General features: G+C 40.7%; 1 protein-coding gene across 1 annotated transcript in view; it reads left to right on the forward strand.

Annotated features, from left to right (window-relative positions):
• Window positions 1-21,201, forward strand: part of nhej1 (nonhomologous end-joining factor 1) — a 25,496-nt gene continuing 4,295 nt past the window's right edge. Inside the window, exons 1-6 of the mRNA XM_041781662.1 lie at window positions 1-57; window positions 608-758; window positions 1,187-1,388; window positions 1,472-1,693; window positions 2,505-2,643; window positions 6,261-6,319. Coding sequence (XP_041637596.1) covers window positions 1,212-1,388; window positions 1,472-1,693; window positions 2,505-2,643; window positions 6,261-6,319 — 597 coding nt within the window. The 5' untranslated portion in view covers window positions 1-57; window positions 608-758; window positions 1,187-1,211. The remainder of the gene's footprint in view (window positions 58-607; window positions 759-1,186; window positions 1,389-1,471; window positions 1,694-2,504; window positions 2,644-6,260; window positions 6,320-21,201) is intronic.

Genomic DNA, 21,201 nt, shown 5'->3' on the forward strand with positions numbered 1-21,201 from the left:
TGGAATTATCCGCAGTAAACAGGAAGAGGGCGGGAAACAGCGCCTGTGGTGACAAATGTTTGTAGTTTTTACAGTCTTTTTTAAATTTACATGTCTCATTGAGTAGTAGAAACTATAAAGAAACAAATTACTTGACTAAAATTAATATCATGTCTATAAATAAGCCTAGACTTTTTCTAACCGTTTGAATCCGCTAACTATAGAGCCATCAGTCATAACAGTTTTTTTAATGTAAAGCTCTGCTTTAAACCTGAGCCGAATGAAATGTGAGCTCCTGAGGATGTTTTAGAGATTAAAATAAAATTATATTGTGAGTAATGTGTGCTAAAAAGCCACTGTGGTTTAAATTTAGACATTTCTGAATGGAGTTTGGTTTGTCGTTTTTGGCTCAGAGCCTGAAAACGGAGCGTGTCAGGACTACATCCTCCTCTGTTTCCCTCTAACCGCTGGCATCCATGTTCAGCTTTACATGGCGTTATATTATCGTCATAAAGTGACTGATTTGGTATTTTTGTGATCTCCAAATTGGCATGATTCACCTCAGAAACGTGCACTTTGTTCCAAATGGATACTGACGAGAAATACCTCTTTTTATTCCCGAAAACAGAAAAACAGTCCCATTACAGATCAGCAGAGAGGAGCCTGGTACCCACACTGCGGTCTCCCTCCTGTAAGGTGGTGATTATGCGGCCAGGACGGCGTCTGTAACACGGCTTTAACAGATCTCAGGCCAGGCTTTAGGGGTGAATTCTCAGGAGGTGAGTGGTTGAAAAAACAAGTCTGATAAAGAAGAAAATAACCCCATTTCTCTGGGAGTGGGTGTTCAGTGGCAGACACTTCCAGGAAGAATCTGAAACATGCAGTAGAGACTCTACCTGATTTGACCTGAAGCTTAGAATATTTGTGGATATTTATAACACTTTAACTTCTAAAGAAGTGTTTTTATTTGGAAAGGATGTGTTAGTCAGTGGTTCTCATCTGGTCTAGCTTCAGGAACCCAAACCACCACCACGGTAGGAACTTAGGGTGTTGGATTTCCAGATAATGAATCCTTTATTATCTCCCCCAAATAAAATAATACATACGTAATTACCAAACTACATAAAACTGTGTGAATAGCTCCAATAGTGTGTTTATCAGAAACAATGTGAGTTTTTTCTGACTTGAATGTGTTTTTTCTGTTTAGTGTGTTTAAATCGAGTTTCTGGGACATGATGGATCCTCCTGACGTTCTCCTGCAGTGTCCCTGGCTTCCTGTGAGCATCAGTGGCTGCCACCTCCTCGCCAAGAGCTGGTTTGGGAACACGGCGTACCACGTCCTGCTGACTGACATGCACTGTGTGTGGGAGGAGAGGATGGACTCTGAAGCCATCCAGAAGAGAGCTCAGGTACTCATAAAACACATGAAAAATATGACTTAAATTAATAAATATTGTAAGTGAATAAACACCCCCTTTTTTTCTCTTCAAAGGAGCTGAACAAACGTCTGAGAGCCCCCGTCAAAGCTTTCTTCTCCCACCTGTGTGACGTGGTTCAGCCCACGCTGACAGGAAGTGACAGACGACCTGCCGATGAGTCTCCAATTTCTCTGACGCGACAAAAAGACGGAAACATCAGCATGAAGCTGAAGAGCGAGCTGGCGGGGCTGCCCTTCTACTGGGAGTTTCACTGCACCCCTGCTCCAGTCACAGTGGTACGATCCACATTTCACATTTAAACCTTTCAACAGACCTGTCACCAAATTCAATCATCTGAGAAATAGATCTGCCAACACTTCAGAAACTTCATAAAAATGTTTTTTTAGATACACACCCAGTAATTTTCCCATATTTATCACATTGCTGCTTTATTGTAGTCTTTCTGCCCATACATTTATCTGTTTTCCATCATAAATGTTCATGTTTATTTCCATGCTGAAGTACCCGACTTTAAGCTCTGTTTATATAGTCTTTTATATTTTAATTTTGCTCTCATATATTTCGTATAATTTGGCTTACAATATTCTTTTTACCTTGTGCATTTTTGGTCTTTTGTTACAGATTATTGCACATTGCAATCTTGCCTTGTTATGTTTATTTACTTTGCAATGTTTAAATGAACACTGTGTATATTTTGAATTTTTTTCAGGATTTATAAATTATGTATCTTGCTAACTATTCACCTCCCTGCTTACCATCCTACCTACAGTGCCTACCTTCCTTACTTCCTTTCACCCTACCAACCCCCCTTCTTTCCTACTCATCTTTTTTATTCGTCTATGCACTTTAAAACAGTTTTTCTCAGCACAGAGAGAATATCACAAAAAATAATATTATCTAAAGAAAGTCTCGCCCTGATAAAGAGCTTTATTCTACAGTTCATGCATTTGTTTATTTATGAGTTGTTAAAAAAATCAAAACTAGTTACAAAAGTAAATCAAAAAGATACATTTGCATTTAAGAGCAGGTTTTTAACAGGATGCTATGACCCTGTGAGTTCTCAGACATCCTCTTTTGTGTTTTTAGGTGTGTGCCCAGATGCTGCGCCCCCTGCTGGTGATGAGCCAGCTGCTGCAGCAGCAGGTGGAGCAGCTGGGAAGTCTACTGATGAGGAAGGATGCCGAGATCCAGGACTACAGAGAGAACGGGGCCACGCTCAGCAGAGGTACACAAAACACACACAACACAAATGTAAAATATACTTTAACAGGTGTGCTGCATGCGTTTACAAAGCTGAGAGAACTCGAACTTCACTCATGAATTTATGTTTATAATCTACATCTCAGTGGTTAGAGTTTTACTTTTTATTCTATTGCATATTTCTGAAACACAAAATCTTTCAAAAGTAAACAGTGCAATATGTAGAAGTTCATCACTTAAAGATCTAAATTAATTTTAAAATGACTGAACCTGTGTTATACATCTTTAGTCAAGGTCTTGCATCACTTCAAATATTTCTAACAGTTGTCAAAACCAGAGATACTCCTCTTTTTATAGTTGTAATGGAAAATACTCCTGAATAGGCAGAGGTGGCAAAAGTCCTTGCATTCTTTACTGAAGTATAAATAAAGATACCCGTGTGAAAAAAGAGGTGGAAGTAGAGGCACTGATTCAACTCCACTCAGGTTAAAGTGGAAATCTACAGGCTATGAAATGTATGTTGGAACAAAAGTTAAAAAAAAATTTTTTACCATCAATGACACACAATAGCGCTTTAATAATTTTGCAAAATATTAAAATTTCTGGCACACTAAATAGGATATTCTTCCTCGTTTAACGACCTGCACAGTGCTGGTACAGAGAAAAAACTCACAGGACGCTGTCTAGTTTAACTTCTAGGCAAATGTCAAACAGAATTATCAATTTTTATTTTTTATTTTCAATTATTATTGAAGATTTTAAAAAACAAGAAAGGAACAGGTAAATGAAATAAACAAACAAAATTCATGGAGAAGAAAATATTCCCAAATCCGCCTGCAAATATTCTTAGCCCACACTCTCCAAATAACGAAATTTTTAAAAAGGGCTCCAATGTTTCTCTTTTTTTTCAGTTCCTTTATTTAGTTTTCTTGTTTTAATGAAATAATTTAAGAGGAAATCATGTGACCCATTGGAAAAGGTGAACATTTTAAAATTAAAGCTTTAAAATCAAAAGTTAAGTCAACATTTATCTTGGACTGATTGTTTGTTTGACGTTTGATTGGTTTTTGCTCTATTTATTTATTTATTTACTTATTTTTTTAGTACACACACTTAAAAATAAACCTTTCTTTCAAACAATACAATCAAAAGTTGATAATCTGACTCCTGCTGTGTACATGGATTAATACCTGAGCAGCCCAGGCTTATTTATTCCTATAATTGTATTTTCTTCCTAATGTTAATATCGTCTACCAAATCACCAGAACCTTTACCACTGATGTTATTTTTAATACATTGCATAGAGCAAATAGGAGGGCTTTTATTTTGAAATATTCACCTCCCTGAATTGGTCATACAATTTCCTTTTCCTCAAGTATTTCATTAAAATCAAGAAAACAAAATAACTGATTTGAAAAGTAGAAAAATTTGACGCTTTTTTAAAAACATCTTTTGATCTGTTTTTCCATTTCTTTGACCAAATGGAAAATAAGAGACAGCTCCCTTTCCTGTTTTTTCCATTTTCTGACAAAAGAGAAAAACACTGAATTACAAGAGTTTCACCTGATTTTTTTTAATAATTTGTATTTTATTGAATTTCTCATTAGCATTGTCACATTTCAGTCAACCAGTCGGATGACAAGGTGACTTATATGCACCTATACATCCACATGTACATACAGAGCTTAACAAATTTATTAGACCACCACCCTAAGTAAGGTTTATGCCACAGCTGCCCTAAATTAACAGCATTGGTAATTACCAAAATCATTTTTTATGTTTCTGCAATGGTTAATACACCAATATGTAGAAGCTCTTTAACCCAAATGATATTTTTAATGCTCAAATATCATTATTATTGTTATCCATGAATTTTCATATTTGCTGATTTACAAAAAACTGGAAAAATAGTAAAGCACATTATTATTTCTTGATTAATATGTCAAATTATAGTTATTTACTTGCATTCCTGAACAGAAAAATGAGTTTTAGTGGTTGAATGTTATGCTTGATTAATTTCTGACTTCTCAGAGAAGCCCAGTGAGCCGGCTCAAATTTGGTTGAATTCAGTTTGAAATCCCTCATTCCTGTTCAAAATGGTGGAGAGCTCAGTGAAAATGTAAGAGTCCGCATTAAAGCACTTCATGATGCTGGATGGTCTCTGAGACAAATATGACAGGTGGTCTAATAAATTTGTTAAGCACTGAACATACCTACAAATATGTAAGTACATATGATGTATAGAGACACTAAAAAGGTAGAAAAAATGACAAAATAAAACAAAATTATAGGTTAGTTTCTCCTGATTTTTGAGTCTGGTTTCAATCAGGAAATGGATCTGCCAGAAAATACACTGACCATCCTGACTATGATCCACTCACATTTCTTTTTCTTCAGGGCTGAAGGAGGTGAAGTAGCAGGGAATCTCTTCCATGATTCCCAGCTACCCTTGGCATCCTCTTTCGTTATTGTTTCGACAAAGGGCCCCCTGTCGGCTGAATTTTACACGCTGTTTTCAACTTAAACTTTATTGTCCCCTAAGGGGAATTTGTTTTGCAGCCAGGAAAAAAACATGAAAAACACAATCACACAAATTCAGACAGAACACTGAAGTGTATAAATACAAAAAATACATTAAAGGACTTTAGCATTCCCAACTAGAATGAGCGTAGCTCCTTGGCACTGATGGTTTGTGAAGCTTTAATTTTCTTAGAGCTGTTGTTTTTTTTATCACAAACACACCATAACAGCTGAGCAGAGAGCAGACAGGAACGAAAAATTATAAACGATAAAAAAATCATTAACATAACAGGCAACATAACCCCTTAAACGAAAACACATGAAGATATTTACCCTCTAATCACCCTAAGACACAGGAACATTCAAAAAAGCCAGTGAAATTAGGCTATCCAATCACAGGCAATCAAACCTTATTAGACAGGCAAGTAATGAGTCAGCGGGTAAACAAACTGCCACAAACAAAGGACTAAAAGGCTTTAACTAGCAGCAAGCCTTGCTAAGCTGACTGCTAAGTCGACTACTAGGGGGATGCTAAGATGAAAAGCAAGGAAAGCAGAAATTTCCCTGTGCTATTGAGGTTGGAAGAAGGCAAACAGGCCTTCAAAATAAAAGCCCAGTAACACACCAAACCTTACCATAGAAGGGAATTATTTTCTGGTACATTTTAATCCTTAAAAAAGGGGTTACTTACAAGGACAACTCATCATTAAAAGACATCCCCAGATGTCTGTACTGAAGTTGAGTGCATCATATTCACATGCTTGCACAAGCATAAAGTGCATTTATTCAGTTAGTAGACAAACATGATATAAGGCTTTCATTTAAAAGTTTAGGCTCTTTAACTTTCACTTATTTGGATGCATCAGCAATCATTTTGAGGTTTGGATTCTTGGTTTGCCTGAGCATGTGTTTTGAATATGTTCAAGTGTTGGGGCTGCAGCCATGAGAAAGTTACTCCCGACTGAAGCAATTAGATTAAAAACCAAATCCTCCACTAAACAGTTAACTGTTAAACCGATTTAATGATATAAGTTGCTCATACATGCTTGAATTATATACTGTAATGAGCTGAAGAACAATATCACCATTAAAAGTCTATTGTTGGTTTGTGTTTGAATGCAGAGCGGCTGCAGACGGACGTTTTTGAGGAGCAAACCCACAGAGAAGACTTCATGGCAAAGGTGAGAGTTCACTCACACTCACCACAGCCTCTCCCGCTCGTTGGCTCGGTCTGTTTTTACGTCTTCTCCGCTCCGTTCCTGATCGTTAACCGGCTGTGGCGAGCGCGGCAGGAACCACATGATATAAAACACTGCGGCCGCTGCAGCAGCCGGCGGGCGCTCTGTGCCAGAAACACGAACCGCCATGACACACTTTAAAGCTACTCTGTGTGACTGTCAGTCAGACGGAGCCGGGCCAGGAGCTGAGTTTTGAAATTAAAAGCGTTTGCTTGTTTTTAAGTGAGGAATTTGTCGTGTATGTGCATGTTACTGTCTAATTGACTGAGCAGGCATTTTGCATCTCGCTGTGGAATTTTAAAGGGATGTCCATATGTTCCCTCTGTGTCTATTTTTAGATTTATCTCTGCTTTGTGTTGTTTATTTATCCAAATAATAAACAAAAGAACTATCAGTGCATGGACATTGATTGGGAGCATCTGACTTCAACTTTCTGGAAGTCGAGGCAGATGGCTTTCAGCGTGAGTCTAGTTCTACCTGAGGGTTCTGTCTGGTAGAAGGAGGCTTTTCTTTCCCTTTGCTAAATGACTCACTTTGTTTTAAAATGTCCAGTCTGATTTCAAGTGAAGGTCTTGGATTTTTTTCAAGGTGAACATCAGAGAACTTGATCCTCCATTAGTCACTTTTCAGGAAAACAGCTCAGAGTAATTCACCGTTTGTTTGTTTGGTTTTAGCAGCATCACTCGTCGGTTTTCAGAAGGAAACCAGCTTGTTTGTGGATGCTGTTTGTCTAAACGAACAAATCAGGAAAAAGAATCCCACTTTTAGGAGGTGGAAAGAGTCCAGGTCAGTACTGAGAGTCATGGAAAGTTACATCGGGCTCACAGAGGGGGCTCTGTCTTTGCCTTTTGGTGATCACATCCTCAGACAGTCGGAAACCACAGAAGAAGAAGATGAGGAGAAGAGACGCTACGGTGGATCAAAGTCTCCTCGCAGCTCGGAGGAATTTACCAAGAGCTGCGAGGAGACCAAAGTCCAACCTGAAGAAAAAGTCTGAAAAAATGTGGCGTTGAAGAGAGAATCACACACCGGACCGGCCGCTGTGTGTGGATCAGAGGAAGGGTGAAGGCGTTTGGCGTGTTTGTGTGGTATTTGTCTATCAGGGTAGGGTGTGTGTGTGTTTACTGTCTGTCCGTGTGCTGCTCACCATGGTGACATCCAACATACAGGTCTACATACTTTTACTGAACCCTTTTTTCAATATTTAGACCTCAAAATTCATACATTTGTCTAATTTAATCAGCAGAAGGCAATTTTGATGAAATGATGTTATAACTGACAGAGTCTTTGACTCTGGAAACTGAACTCAAAAGTTACTTAACAGCTTTCCACTAGATCACCAGCCATCATTTGATTCAGATTCAGACAACTTTATTCATTCCAGTTCCGTTTTACAGTCTATTAAGCCATATTAAAATCTATATCTGCTAAGAAAAACTTAACTGTCTTTAAAGGGGACATATTTTACCCTTTTAGGACAAGTTTATATCGGTCTCAGAGATCCCCAAAACATGCCTGTGAAGTTTTTTTTCCCAATAAAACACTCCAGTATTGGATTTGTGTATGTCTAAAACCCCCTCTGTTTCAGCCCTGTTCAGAAAAAGCTGTTTCTGTGTCTGTAGCTTTAAATGTTACCGAGTTGTCTGACTCCGCCCCTGACCACGCCCCTCCTAGGAAATAGATGTGGCTTAATGGATGTGGCTCTCCTGATCCTCTTCTCAGAAGGAGAGTAGGGCAGAACTTTCATCCAAGTGGGGAGGGCCAACCGAACCTGTGGGCGGGGTTAACTCCCCTCATGACATCATGAGGGGAAAATCTGAGAATGGGTTGTTTTAGCAGACATTTTCTGAAAGGTGGAGAAAGAGAGAGGGGAAGGAATGGATTTTTCTTGTACTTGGGGGAATGTGGACAGGAAAGGGGCACATATTTTTGTTAGAAAAGCGTGAGAAAGTGTATTTTTCATTATATGTCCCTTTTAAGTCAAAGACTTTAGGTTTGATGCAGGTTTGGAAAAAGATTCCAGCATGATCAGAGTTAATGCTCACGTTTCTTAAGAGTCTAAACAAGGGTTTTTTTTCTTTTTTTATTCTTTTGGATGTTTTTATCAAAGCGCTGTGTTTTCAAAAAGTAGAAAAAAAATGTATGTGAGGTGAAAGCTAGAAAAATCATGAAAATCAATAAGAATCAAATCTGAAGCTTAAAGAGCCTGAAGGACACCAGAGAAAAAAAATTAAATTAGTTTGAAACTTCATGCATTTGTGATAATTTTGCTGCTTCTCTTGTTGTCAAATCAAACTTGCTGAAAGTCACTTTCACTACAGCCATATAATTTATATTTACACAGTTTAACAGACTTTAAAGTCTCTCTTATGTATTTACAGTTAGTTTGGCCAAAAAATACAACAGAAGTTAGCTAAGGTGCCTTTTTTGGGCAATTTCAGCCAAAAAACAAGAAACTTTTTGTGCATTTTGGCTCGCTGTTTACACGTCAGCACGGTTTTCAGCAGTAGTTGTTGGCGAATGACTTCAAATCAAGTTAAAGGTGACATATTTTACCCTTTTAAGACAAGTTTATGTTGGTCTCAGAGGTTCCCAAAACATGCCTGTGAAGTTTGTTGCTGAAAAACACTCCATCATTGGATTTTTGCATGTCTAAAGCACACCCTGCTCAGAACGAGCTGTTTCTGTGTCTGTGGCTTTAAATGTTACTGAGCTGTCTGACTCCACCTCTCTCAGGAAATGGATGTAGCTCCCTGATCCTCCTCTCAGCTGAGAACCCCGGGGGGTGCTAACTCCCCTCATGACATCATGAGGGTAAAATCTGAGAGCAGCTTGTTTCAGCACATATTTTCTGAAAGGTGGAGAAAGGGAGGGGGGAGGGGAATGGATTTTTCTGGTACTTGAGAGGATTTTTGACAGAACAGGGTCACATATTTTTGTTAGAGAAGCCTGATCAAGTGATTTTTACATAATAAGTCCCCTTTAAAAGGAAATTTTAACTGCGTTACATCGACTCGTCTACAGTCGAGAAAAAATTCTGATTGGCTGGATGGCACACGAGTACCAGCCAATCAGCACTGAAGCCTGGGTGCCACTGACACAGAGAGGGTTTTAGCAACACTTTCCATTTTCCTGCTGCTTCTGTGTCAAACGAATTTGTGCGAAATCATTATTTCGATCGTGCATTTTATCATCTTAAGTGCATTTTGTTTGTCACAACAAATGCATATTCATAACTGATGCCAATTGTCTGTGTCACGAACTAATAATAATTGTATCAGTGCTGGGAAAAAAAACATATCTGTTGACCTGAAGTGAGCATTTCTCTTGCTGAAACTTCTTTAAAATACACTTTAAAGCTGATGTTTCTGCAGTCATGGGAGCAGACAGGCATCCTCCTCCTCCATATCACATTTTTACCCGTTTCCACAACTGTGTGTGAGTCTGTCTGCATCGTTTGTTGCCTTTATTTCCCACAGAAGGAGGAGTAAAGGATAGGGGGACAGTGAAAGAGACAATGATGACAGGAGCAGCCTTTATTTTCTCCTGCAGCTTTCCACTGAAGTCCCTCCCTGCATAAATACCCCCCCAACACAGGTCAGCAATAACAAACTAGTATGCACACACTGTCACACACACTATCACACACATTATCACACACACTTGGATTTCAGTTGAGCTAAAACTGGTCATGAAGCTGCACATTTAAAAAAAAAGTTGAAATGGTTTCAGGATGGCATCAGCCTCCCTTAGAACCTAAATTTGGAGTGTGTGAGTGTGTGATTTATTTGTGTGTGTGTGTGTGTGTGGTGGGAGCAGCAGCAGCGTGACCTGACACAGGGGAGTGTCTGCTCGTCCACACTGAGCCGCTGTGACGCATGCTTTTGGTTTTTCAGTGTGAGTGTTGGTGTGTGTGTCACTGAGGCCGTTCTGTTACGTTTATGTCCTCATGCATGTGCGCCTAGGGCCGGGCAATAGTGACCAAAAAAAAATCACATCCCAGTTTGTTTAACTGGGATGGTTTTACATGATCTTTATCAGGGTATTTTCATCTGTAAAGAAAGGAAAAATAGTCACAATACCAGAGTTATAAAGTTTGATTTGTTAGATTTTATCCTTTTGTGACAGAAAATTTTGGCAAGCTCAAAATATGGAGTTTTTTTCCTGCAAATTTTGAGCAATTAGTGCCATCAAAAATTATCCTTACCATTATTTTTGTTGAGTCTTTTAACAGTAGGCTAACTTTAGCTTAGTTTTAACCACACTTTAACCCTAACTTTGGAAAATTTTTGTTTGTTTTTAACCAAAGAGCCACACATAAAAGTAAACAAGCAAACAACAAAGCCAACGAATTAGCCTCAAACAAGGCATATAAATGTTATTTGGTGAGGAAATTGCTAGTAAAATGGTTTCCTGTTGGGAACTTTATCAGTAAACCCACTTTTGATTATTTGTTACCCAAACTGCAACACTAGCGTTGACAAAAAGCAAATTTGAACAGTAGAAACTGGTCTAAAAGACAAGAAAGATATCTGGTAATAAAAGAATTGAATGAGCTATGCTATCAAAACCAGTTATTACCTTTTTTTGGTTGAGTTTTTACACAAAAAGCCTACTTTTGTTTATTTTTACCCTAATTGAACCCTAATATTGAAGAAAACTACATCTGAAGTGTAACATTGACCTGAAAATGTCAGTAAATTTTTATTTTTTGGATCAAATGGGCCAAATTTAAAGCAAAAAAGCTAACACCAAAGCCAAACCTAGTGAATTAGACCCAAAAAGGGTCAGATAGATGTGATTTGATTCAGTTAATGCTATTAAAATGATCTCAGTTTGATATATATATATCAATTTTTTTTTTTTTTAATGTGCCTTCTTTCCTTCCTGAAATTTGAATGACGTACTCAAAACGATGGGATTTTTGTCCAATGAGCAGAAATTGTCCCATCATCTCATTTGAAAATGCACTTCTATGTCTTAAAAACTGGACGTATTTCCCAGCCCTATGTGTCCATGTGCATGCGTAGGTGACACATGCATGCAGTCTTCGTTGCAGTGACTCGTGCAGCAGCAGCGTCACAGTTGTCAGCTCTGAATTGAATTGTCACTGTTTGGGAATGCCGCCCACTTCCTGCTTCTTGAGACGGCAGCTTCACATCTCCACGGCAACCGTGCAGCAGTTTGACCACATGTGACAATTAGTGGCCACTTCTGACCAAAACACCTCACTTGAGCTGCGCAGAGTCGCATAATTGAGCCAAAATGTCGCCAATGCTTCCAAATTTGCGCTCCTTACTCCAAATGTTCTGCTTTTCTTGCTTAAATTGAAGGTTTTTGTGGTCGGTTTTGTTTTGAGTGAGTTTGAAAAAAAAATGAGAATCAATATGAGGATTTTTCTCTCTTCTTTACCATGCAGAGATACATTTTTCTCCTGCAGAAGCTCCTGGAATGATTTTGTCCTCAGACTGGAGATGGAAAGATCCATAAGTGCTATGTAGCTCCCCACATGAAGCTCTGCTCGGGCACAGCAGGAGGAGTCAAATCCTAATATCTGTTTGCTTCAAACCGAGGATCTAAGTAAAGAGCAGGGCAGGAAACTTCACTTTTTTTTACATCCACCGACCACAGCTGTGATGCTCTCCAAAATACACACTTTAGCAGAGCAGCAAAGAGCATGAAGACGAGCTGAGGATATCGATTTGCACTGGGAAAATCATAAATCACAACAGAGAGCTGTGCTACTGCTAAACTTGAAGAACTCATTGAAGTTTCTGAGCATTTTTTTACTATAAACTATCTTTTCACTGAGCAGCTATTTCCTTAATCAACCATAGCCATTATCTTGTTTGAAAATATACTGATATATCTTAAAAACTCACTATGTTGCCCAGCCCTAACTCCAACACTGCGGACAAACTCACCTGCTCAGTGTACCTGAGGAAGGTTGGCCTCTCTCCCCTCTTTTCTCTCCTGTAAATCATTGACGGCCGCTCTCATAAACAGCAGCCAGCAGCTCTTTATCTCACATATCTGAGGAATTCAGGACCTGGGTGGTAAGAAGGCGAGGCTCGATGGGGCGGGGGGGCTGTTACAGGAGGGAAGGGTGGACACATAAGCATGAAAGTGATGTTGAACTTAGAGTACTTAGCTCTCTGGCTACAGTATTTGGAGATATGTTGCTCTGGTAGAACGTACAGTCAGTTTAAGTGGGATTTGAGTATCTATGCATAATTTGATAAAGCTGACAGTTTGAAAAGTATCCTGACAAAGACCTTTATCCCACAAATAAACCACTTAAAGTCAAGTAAAGAGGGTTTAGTAAAACTTATGCAAGCTTTTCTCCTAGTAAGGGTGGCTACACACTGGATGATCTTCAAATCTTAGCTGATGTGAATGATGTGGGAGATATAGGGAAAGTTTCAACTGATTTTTAACGTCAAGCCTTTGAACACAGACCATGAGACCACATGGCCTGTCTGTAACTGACTGAAAGAATGAGATCGCGGGTTCAAGCAGTCAGAATGAGGGTTTCTATGCTCAGCCGTAGAGATAGGGTAAGGAACTTGGACATCCAGAAGGGGCTCACAGTAGAGCCACTGCTTCTTTGTCTCGAAAGGAGCAGTTAAGCTGGTTAGGGCGTCTGATCAGGATGCCTCCTAATCGCCTCCCTATGGAGGTCTTCCGGGTGTGTCCAACTTGGAGGAGACCCTGGGGTAGACACATGATTCACTTGAGGGTCGAAAGGAGCCAGCCTAGGTGGTTAGGGTGTGTAATCAGGGTACCTTCCTATGGAGGTTTTCCAGGCACGTCCAACTGGGAGAAGAACCCAAGGAAGACACAGAATTCACTGGAGGGATTATATATCCCACCTAGCTTGGGTGCACCTTGGAATCCCTCAGGAGGAACTACAAAATTGCTGTTAGGTAGAGGGACGTCTGGGTTGACCTGCTTTGCCTGCAGCCACCACCCCCCAACCCGAAAGAAGATGGATGGTTGGATGGATAAATCTGGCATGGGAACGCCCTCGGAATCCTCCATGAAGAGCTGGAAAATGTCGCTGGTGGAGAGATGTCTGGGTTGACTTGCTGAGCCTGCTTCCATCATGACCTGGCCTTGGATCAGGGGAAGAAAATGCATGGATGTTTTGTTCATCTTATCTTTGTCGACCTTCAAGATTCTCCTCCCTGTGGAGGTCTTCCGGGCACATCCAGCTTGGAGGAGACCCTGGGGTAGAGCTAGTTGAGGTGGTTCGGCATCTGATCAGGATGTGTTAGCATCTTTCGAGGGAGGTTTTCCAGACACGTCCAACTCGGAGGAGACCCTCATCTGGCTTTGGAGCACCTTGGAATCCCTCAGGAGGAACTGGAAAATGCTATGAGGCTATGCACCCCAACCCTGGATAAGCAGAAGAAAATGGATGGTTGGATGGATGGATCTGGCCTTGGAACGCCCTCGGAATCTCCCAGGAAGAGCTGGAAAATGTGGCTGGGGAGAGGAATGTATGGGCTGACATGCTTAGCCTGCTTCCATCATGACCTGGCCTTGGATCAGGGGAAGAAAATGCATAGATGTTTTATTTATCTTGTCTTTGTTGATGTTCAGGTTCAGGATTGTGTCAAACCCGTGATATGACAGAGTCAGCTGAATAGGATAAAATGGTGCATTGTGGGAGTCTTTTTTTTTAAGGTTTATTTTTGGGCATTTTTGTGCCTTTATTTGATAGAGGAGGATAGTGGATGGAGTCGGAAACAGGGATGAGAGCACGGGATAGACATGCGGTAAAGGGCCTCAGGCCGGATTTGAACCCAGGCCGTCCGCGTACATGGGCACTTGGCCACCTGGTCCTGTGAGAGTCTTTTAAAGTGTTTTTTACACCTGATTCAGGGAAGTTTGAATCCTCTCATCAAATTATTGAACATTCTCCTGTATAAATCTGAAAATGTGAGATTGACCATAAGAAAGAGGACACTTGAAGACTTTAGGTTTAACTCTGGAAGCTTCTGAAGGACATTCAGTTAACTCTCTGTCACTTTATAGAGTGACAGAGAGTCATCCGCGTACATGGGCACTTGGCCACCTGGTCCTGTGAGAGTCTTTTAAAGTGTTTTTTACACCTGATTCAGGGAAGTTTGAATCCTCTCATCAAATTATTGAACATTCTCCTGTATAAATCTGAAAATGTGAGATTGACCATAAGAAAGAGGACACTTGAAGACTTTAGGTTTAACTCTGGAAGCTTCTGAAGGACATTCAGTTAACTCTCTGTCACTTTATAGACCAAACCAACAATCATTAGTCCAGCTCCTGTGTCTGAACAGTTTTGAGAAGTAACAAAACAAGATCATCTGCACCCAGCGGCTCCTCCTCCTCTTTCTGTGCCCTCCGTCAGTTGCACACAGTTTCCACAGGGTTGTCCCCGCTCCGCTCTGTAATTAGGCCCTCTGTGGCCTGGCCGCTCCCCCCGTCTTCAGCTGCCGGCCGCTGGGCTGAGCCCCAGCCTGGACGGGCCGAGTGCGGCGTCCCGCAAAGGCATCATGAGCAACATGCGAGCAGAAACACTAAACACGGCTGCAGCGCCTGTCGGCACGTGAACACGCCGTGAGCAATTTATTTGTGACACTTAACGCTTCCTGTCAAAGCTGCCGAGCCGAGGAGGAGGCGTTCACCGAGACAAAACTGGCCGATGTGTGCCACAATTAAAGATTTATCAGCTAAGACTTTCTAGAAAGCACACAAAAGTCTTGTTTTGTTTAAACCAGAACTGCTGTGATGCACAGACCTTATTAGAAATGATCTTCCCCTGCAGTGACCACTAAAGGTGTAACTGTGACCTGTAACCAGTGGTCAGCCTCAGTTTGCCTCAGATTAGCAGCTTTTTGTGCGTCATAAGCCCACGGGGAGATGTGACATCAGCAGGTGAGGACAGAGAAGAGGTTATCATGAAGTGAAGGCGTTGATGGCATCACAGCGGAGAGGATCATGGGAGATAAAGTATGGTTTTCTTTCTTTTGCGTCATGCATTTGTGAACACGTCGCTTTAATGTTGTCCCGTCTAGTTAATTTATTGAATTACTCTTGTTTGTTTTGGATGCTTCAGCTTTATTTGCATGTTAGGGACTAAAAATAGCACATGACTCATTTATGATTGTGCTGTCCAGGTTAGGGTGAAGAAGTCATCATGGCTCTTTCAGGTTTTCTGAACTTGACGGGACAAGCCTTCCCTATCCTACTAGAGCCCCAGAAATACCCAAGAATAGAAAACCTTAAAGGAAATCTATGATACTGACGCTTTGGGTTGGTTCCCTGCACAGTATTAGAGAAATAAAACAGACTCAGCGTCCTGGTCTTGCAATCGGCCAAAAGAACAAATGCAAAAGATGCTCCCTGTTGCACCTGACTGATGCTTTTTGCCCCAGATTCCACCGCTCCTCATCTCATCTCCTCTCTAGTCCACTTTAACCCTCCGGTTTTTTTTCCAAGGACGTGACCTCGAGTCCTCTGGGGTTCAACCAGACTCTGGGTGGGAAGTTGAGGTCATCCTCGAGAGAAAACAAGGTGGCGAGGAACGGGGGGAGGGCAAACACGAGGAGAGAGGAGGAAGCGGAGAAGTGAGACTCTCTGGAGCCAAAACCTAAAAACAAAAACAACAACAGCAGCAGAGCGTCTAAAACCAGAGCTGTTTACCTGCTAAGAATAGAGAAACCCTCCTCTTCCTCTCATCACCTTCTCCACAGCGAGCTTTGCTGTGGGCAGGAGGAGGTGTGTGGAGGCGTGGCCACCAGGTGAGTCCTCCTCATCCTCCTCCTCGTCTTCGTCCTCTCGGCCTCAGACTTTGCTCTGTCGGGGAGGAACTTTCCAGAACAGCTCTACAGAACAGGCGGGAGGTTATTGACCTGCTGTAATCACCTTTTTATTCCTCGCCTGGTGTTTCTTTTCTGGTCGGAGCAGCAGATAAAAACTCGCCCGCTCGCTGAGTTCACACCTCGTCTGTACCTTTCCTAAAATACAGGGAGGTATGGAAGCCTTGCTCTGCCAAAATTAATAAATAGAGTAAGTAAGAGATCTGTATGATTAGTCTACATCTCCAGGGCAACCAGTACATGAAAATATTTTATTAATAAGTTTGAGACGGTGTTTTTAGTGTGGCGACTGCAGTAGATTCACTTCAAGAGCCTCACACATCCCTCACACTCCTTGGGAAGATGCTTCTCATGCCAGCTTTGTCAACAACAATGGCGAAGCAGAAACTAACCTAATGTTTTATTTTAAAATGCCAGGTCGCCGGTTTAGCTCAGTGAGTAGAGAAGGCGCTGAGGCTGTAGTCCTCTGAGCCATGGATACCCCCACTCTCGCGCCCTATTTCCTGTCTCTCCTCAACTGTCCATTCAATAAAAAAGTAAAAAGCCCCAAAAATAGTCTTTAAAAGGTCTACCAGGACTGCTTTCTTTGACACCGTTTTCATGTTTTGTTGGAGAAATTTCTTAACCTTGCAAAGCAGATAGATTCCCCTGTTTCCGTGTTTCTCACTGGTGAATGCATTTTGCAAAGCTCCCATCTGAACCGTTTGAGCCCGGTTATAAAGTGACAGGACCAATCAGCGACGAGGGGCAGTACTTTAAGGCGCGGCGGAGTCGTGACGTAACAAGTAGCAACAAGAGGCCGGTGCAATTATGGTGGAAGAAATTAGCGTGGATGCTGCTAAAGTGCCAGTTTTATCAAAACTTGACGACATTTCTTCATTACATCGGTAGCGGCTACAACGCCACGTGTTTTGTTGCTCTAATTGGCCCGTAAAGATGCAACAGACAGAACATGCATCCGATCATCCTCCAAGTTTTTATGAAAGGCTCTGCCCTTTCCCAAACACTGTCTATGAGAGGTTTACCAGATGGATGTGTGAAACAAATCCATCTGGCATGTCTGGTTAGAAATTTCTTTGAATAGAGAAATATATTTAGGGCATGGAGATGTTAAAGCTGGGCACACACTTCATGATAACTGTGCCGATATTCCCCCTTCAGACCAGTCAGCAAAGGCCTGATTATCAGATGGTTTGCAGTGAGATCCATTTAGAGCTGTTAAGCACTAACTTTCCTCCAGTCCTCCAGCCCTAGAGGGCACTGCTGTGAAACACTTGGAAACAGTGCTCAAAGGTCTCCTAAACCAGAGGACTGTAATATTTTATAGCAGTGTCTTACAGAAGCATGTCACCCAGGAGAAAAAAAAAAAGAAAACACCAGATTAAAGAATGAGTGAGAGAGGAAGGACGTCAGCTAATTGTTCATCTTAGTTAATGCTAAAATTGAATATGCATGACGTTAACTGAATGTTGAGTTAAAATGCTGTTAATGCATGTAAATATGATTTACGATTCACTCATCAGATTCAGACCAAAGACTTGCAACGGGACGGTTTGGGAATGTCGCTGGCGACGATTGCAGCAGCCTGAATCAAGCCATCTGATGCAGTCGCCATTGAATCAGCTTGTCAAGTCACAGACGGCTGGTTTTAGAATTATGCAAGCAGATAAATGTGAAAAAGGGATATAAATCTCATTTTGAGGGCTATAAATGCTAATTTTGTTTGATAAAGTCATGCCATTAACTTTGGACATGGTGATATCTGTGTTTTTATTTCAATTATCACTTTTGCAGGTTACACTGCTGCACAAACTCAGACACATCACACCAGTCAATAAGAGATCTCAAGTTCCTTTTTGGTGCTTCTTCTCCAGTGATTTCCAGGGGCCAGAGGCATTATATTTTCAGGTTTTTCATCAGTGCGGCCAGCCTTCTTTTTGACCCCCCTCTATGCTTTCACTGTCTACTTATTGTTTTCTTTAGATCAGGGGTTCTCAACCTTTTCAGCCTGTGACCCCCTAAATAAAGGTGCCAGAGACCGGGGACCCCCACTGTACCTGAAGGTGGTAGGACACGGCTATGAACATTCAAGAATAGTCACGTGCAGACAAGGCCTTCTATAAGGGGGGATAAAGGAGAGAGCTTTCTGGGGCCCAGGCAAACTGGGGGCCCATTTATTGTAAAGTTAAGCTGTGATATCCATATTTTATATTTAACCTGAAGAAATGACCACTCTTATCAATGAAAGAAATCTCTTTTTTAAATCACTTGTGTAGAATATAGCCTTCATAAATAATTTTGTTAAAAAAAAGATCAAAAATAGGTAAAAAATTGAAAAAATTGGATAATTATGGCAAAATTGCAGAAAGGGTGGTGAAATTGGACGTTAAAAGTAGCAGAAATGGGTTAAAAGTGGCAAAAATTATATAAGAATGGCAAAAAATAGACAAAAAAGTCAAAAATGGGTTATAGTGGCTAAAATGGGCATGAATAGTGGTAAAACAGAATTAAAAAGTGGCTGAAAAGGCTTTAAATTGGCAAAAATGGGTGGAAATCTTGTGAAATTGGAAGAAAAATTGATATAAACAGGCAAAATAGTGCTAACTGAGAAAGAAAAAAAAATAGGCAGATATTGGCAGGAATTGGTCAAACTGGCAAAAATGGGCATATCAGATAGTGAAATGTGGTTAAAATGGGAAAAATTGGCATAAAAAGTGTTAAAATTGGGTTAATAGTGGCAATTATGGGTCAACAGAGGCAACATTTGGCTTATGTGGCAAGAATTGGTTTAGAAGTGGCAAAAACAGGCAGAAAAAAAAGGTGGAAAGGGTTTAAAATGGCAAAAATAAGTATTAAATGGCAAAAATGTGTTAAAATTTGTCTGAAAAATTGTGAAAACTGGTTAGAATTTGGCAAAATTGGTGTAAAGTGGCAACAGTGGAATTCAAAAAATATTCTTAGTTTTTGGGGGGGGGGGGGGATTTGGAGACCCCTCTCAGTGTCTCATGGCCCCCAAGGGGGTCCCAACCCCAAGGTTGAGAACCACTGCTTTAAAAGGGAAAGATTTGTCGTGTTTCTCTGCTTCAACAGAGAGCAGAAGGAAGCTCTAAATTATCAAATAAAAGTGCTAATTTGAGCTTCAGGGCAGCCGGATTCAACAAATTGAGCTCAATATTTCAGATCAAATAATGTGAAGTGAGCTGGCAGCCAGAGAAGGGAGGGAGGGGAGGCCTGATGAGGGGGAGAGGTGAATAAAAAAGAGAGAATAAGGTGGGCTTTCTGCTGCTTTCTGTCCCCCTCAGCACATTGGTTTCTCTGTGCCCAAAGCAGAACTAAGCCTCAGCAGAGCATTTCCATTTATTTTTACGATATTTAAACAAACAAATAACAAAAATAAATCAATGCAAAACCTCCAAACCTAACCAAAGTGTGTTTAGGAGCCCCTCTGCCCTGACAGCGAGCGGGAGACCACCAATTTCTGCCGGTCAATATTTGAGGAGCTAATTCTGAGAGTTTGTTCAAATGAGAAAAAAAGAAGGATTTAGTGAACAGTGAGTGTTTTTCTACCAGGCGGTCGTGCGTTTGCATAATGTCGCAGGAGTTTACACGCACCCTTATCTGTCAGGCCTGCGGTCGATGTGTGTTTCAGTTGTCTACCTTGCGGTCAGCTGTGCCAATAATGCAGCTTTGATTAGAGGCTTATCGCAGCCCGACACTCCCTGAATCACACCTCGGACATGTGACTCCCGCTGCAGGGCCGTAAATCAAACGTACCCAAAGGACCTCGCCGCGTCAGAGGGACACTTTCATGTTTTTGAGTTCATGAACCAGATTATGTCGGCCAAATATTTAGAAATAGATTGGTTTTAAAGCAGCAGAACGGAGGGCAGAGGCTGACAGTGGTCTGAACATTTACCTCCTCGTGTGCAAATACTATACTTTAAAAATCTCCTGTAATAAGTAAGAGTTACCAGCAAATATCAGTGAAAGTATTTATTTTATTAGATAATTATAACTCATACATTGATGTCAAAGATTGAGCTTTTTTTGCAGTTATTTGTAGAGTATTGCTTTGAATGACTGTTTTTTTCAAGTCTAATCGGCTGATTTTTTTCTATATTTAATCAGTTTTTATATAATCAGTTGTTAATTTTGCATAAACAGTAAAACAAAACAAAAGAATTAAGAAAGAAATTCAGCTACCTCCTGGCAGTTAAATGCCTCCCAGATGTGCACAGTTATGGGACAGTGACAGTCCAGTGACAGGCCAAGAAGAAGGGTTAAGTTAAGTTAAGTTCTGTTAAAGATATCAAAGAATGGCCATGATGGCTAACAACCTTGACCTTTGACCTCCATAATCTAATCAGTTCATCCTTCAGCCAGAGTGGAAATTTGTGCAAAGTTAAAAGACAGTCCCTTCAATTAATCTGGTCATGTCACGATCAAAAGAACAGCCCAGATGGGACAGATGCACAACCCAAAAACAGACCGCCTTTGACCTCGGCTATCGCCTGCATGGAGGCATTTACAGAAAATTTTAATAATGCATCAAAAACTTGCATCTTTTTGCTTAATATTAATTAGTAATGACACCATAATAGTTTGAATTTCCAACATTTATGATGGCTGACGTTACTGATAAAATATTCTGACTTTGATTCCTGACGGTTAAAAAGATGGTGAGGTAATGGGGCTTTGATTTATCAATAAAATACACACATATCTTAATCAGCATCTGTAAATAACCCCCTGAACCCAGATCTTTGGTTTATTTACTGCCCTAATAAACCAATAAGACCAGTATCAGGCTGCTGTAACAGCTGATAAAACACATGGCCACAAGACTGATGTTTCCATTGGAAAGTTTGGGTCATGAACTACCCAAACAGGATGAACTCACCTCGGGTTTGCATAAGAAGTAAAGCTCGAAATCAAAATAGGTTCCTTAAAGGACAAATAAAT

The sequence above is a fragment of the Cheilinus undulatus genome, linkage group 24 (genome assembly GCF_018320785.1).
Source record: "Cheilinus undulatus linkage group 24, ASM1832078v1, whole genome shotgun sequence".
NCBI lineage: Eukaryota > Metazoa > Chordata > Actinopteri > Labriformes > Labridae > Cheilinus > Cheilinus undulatus.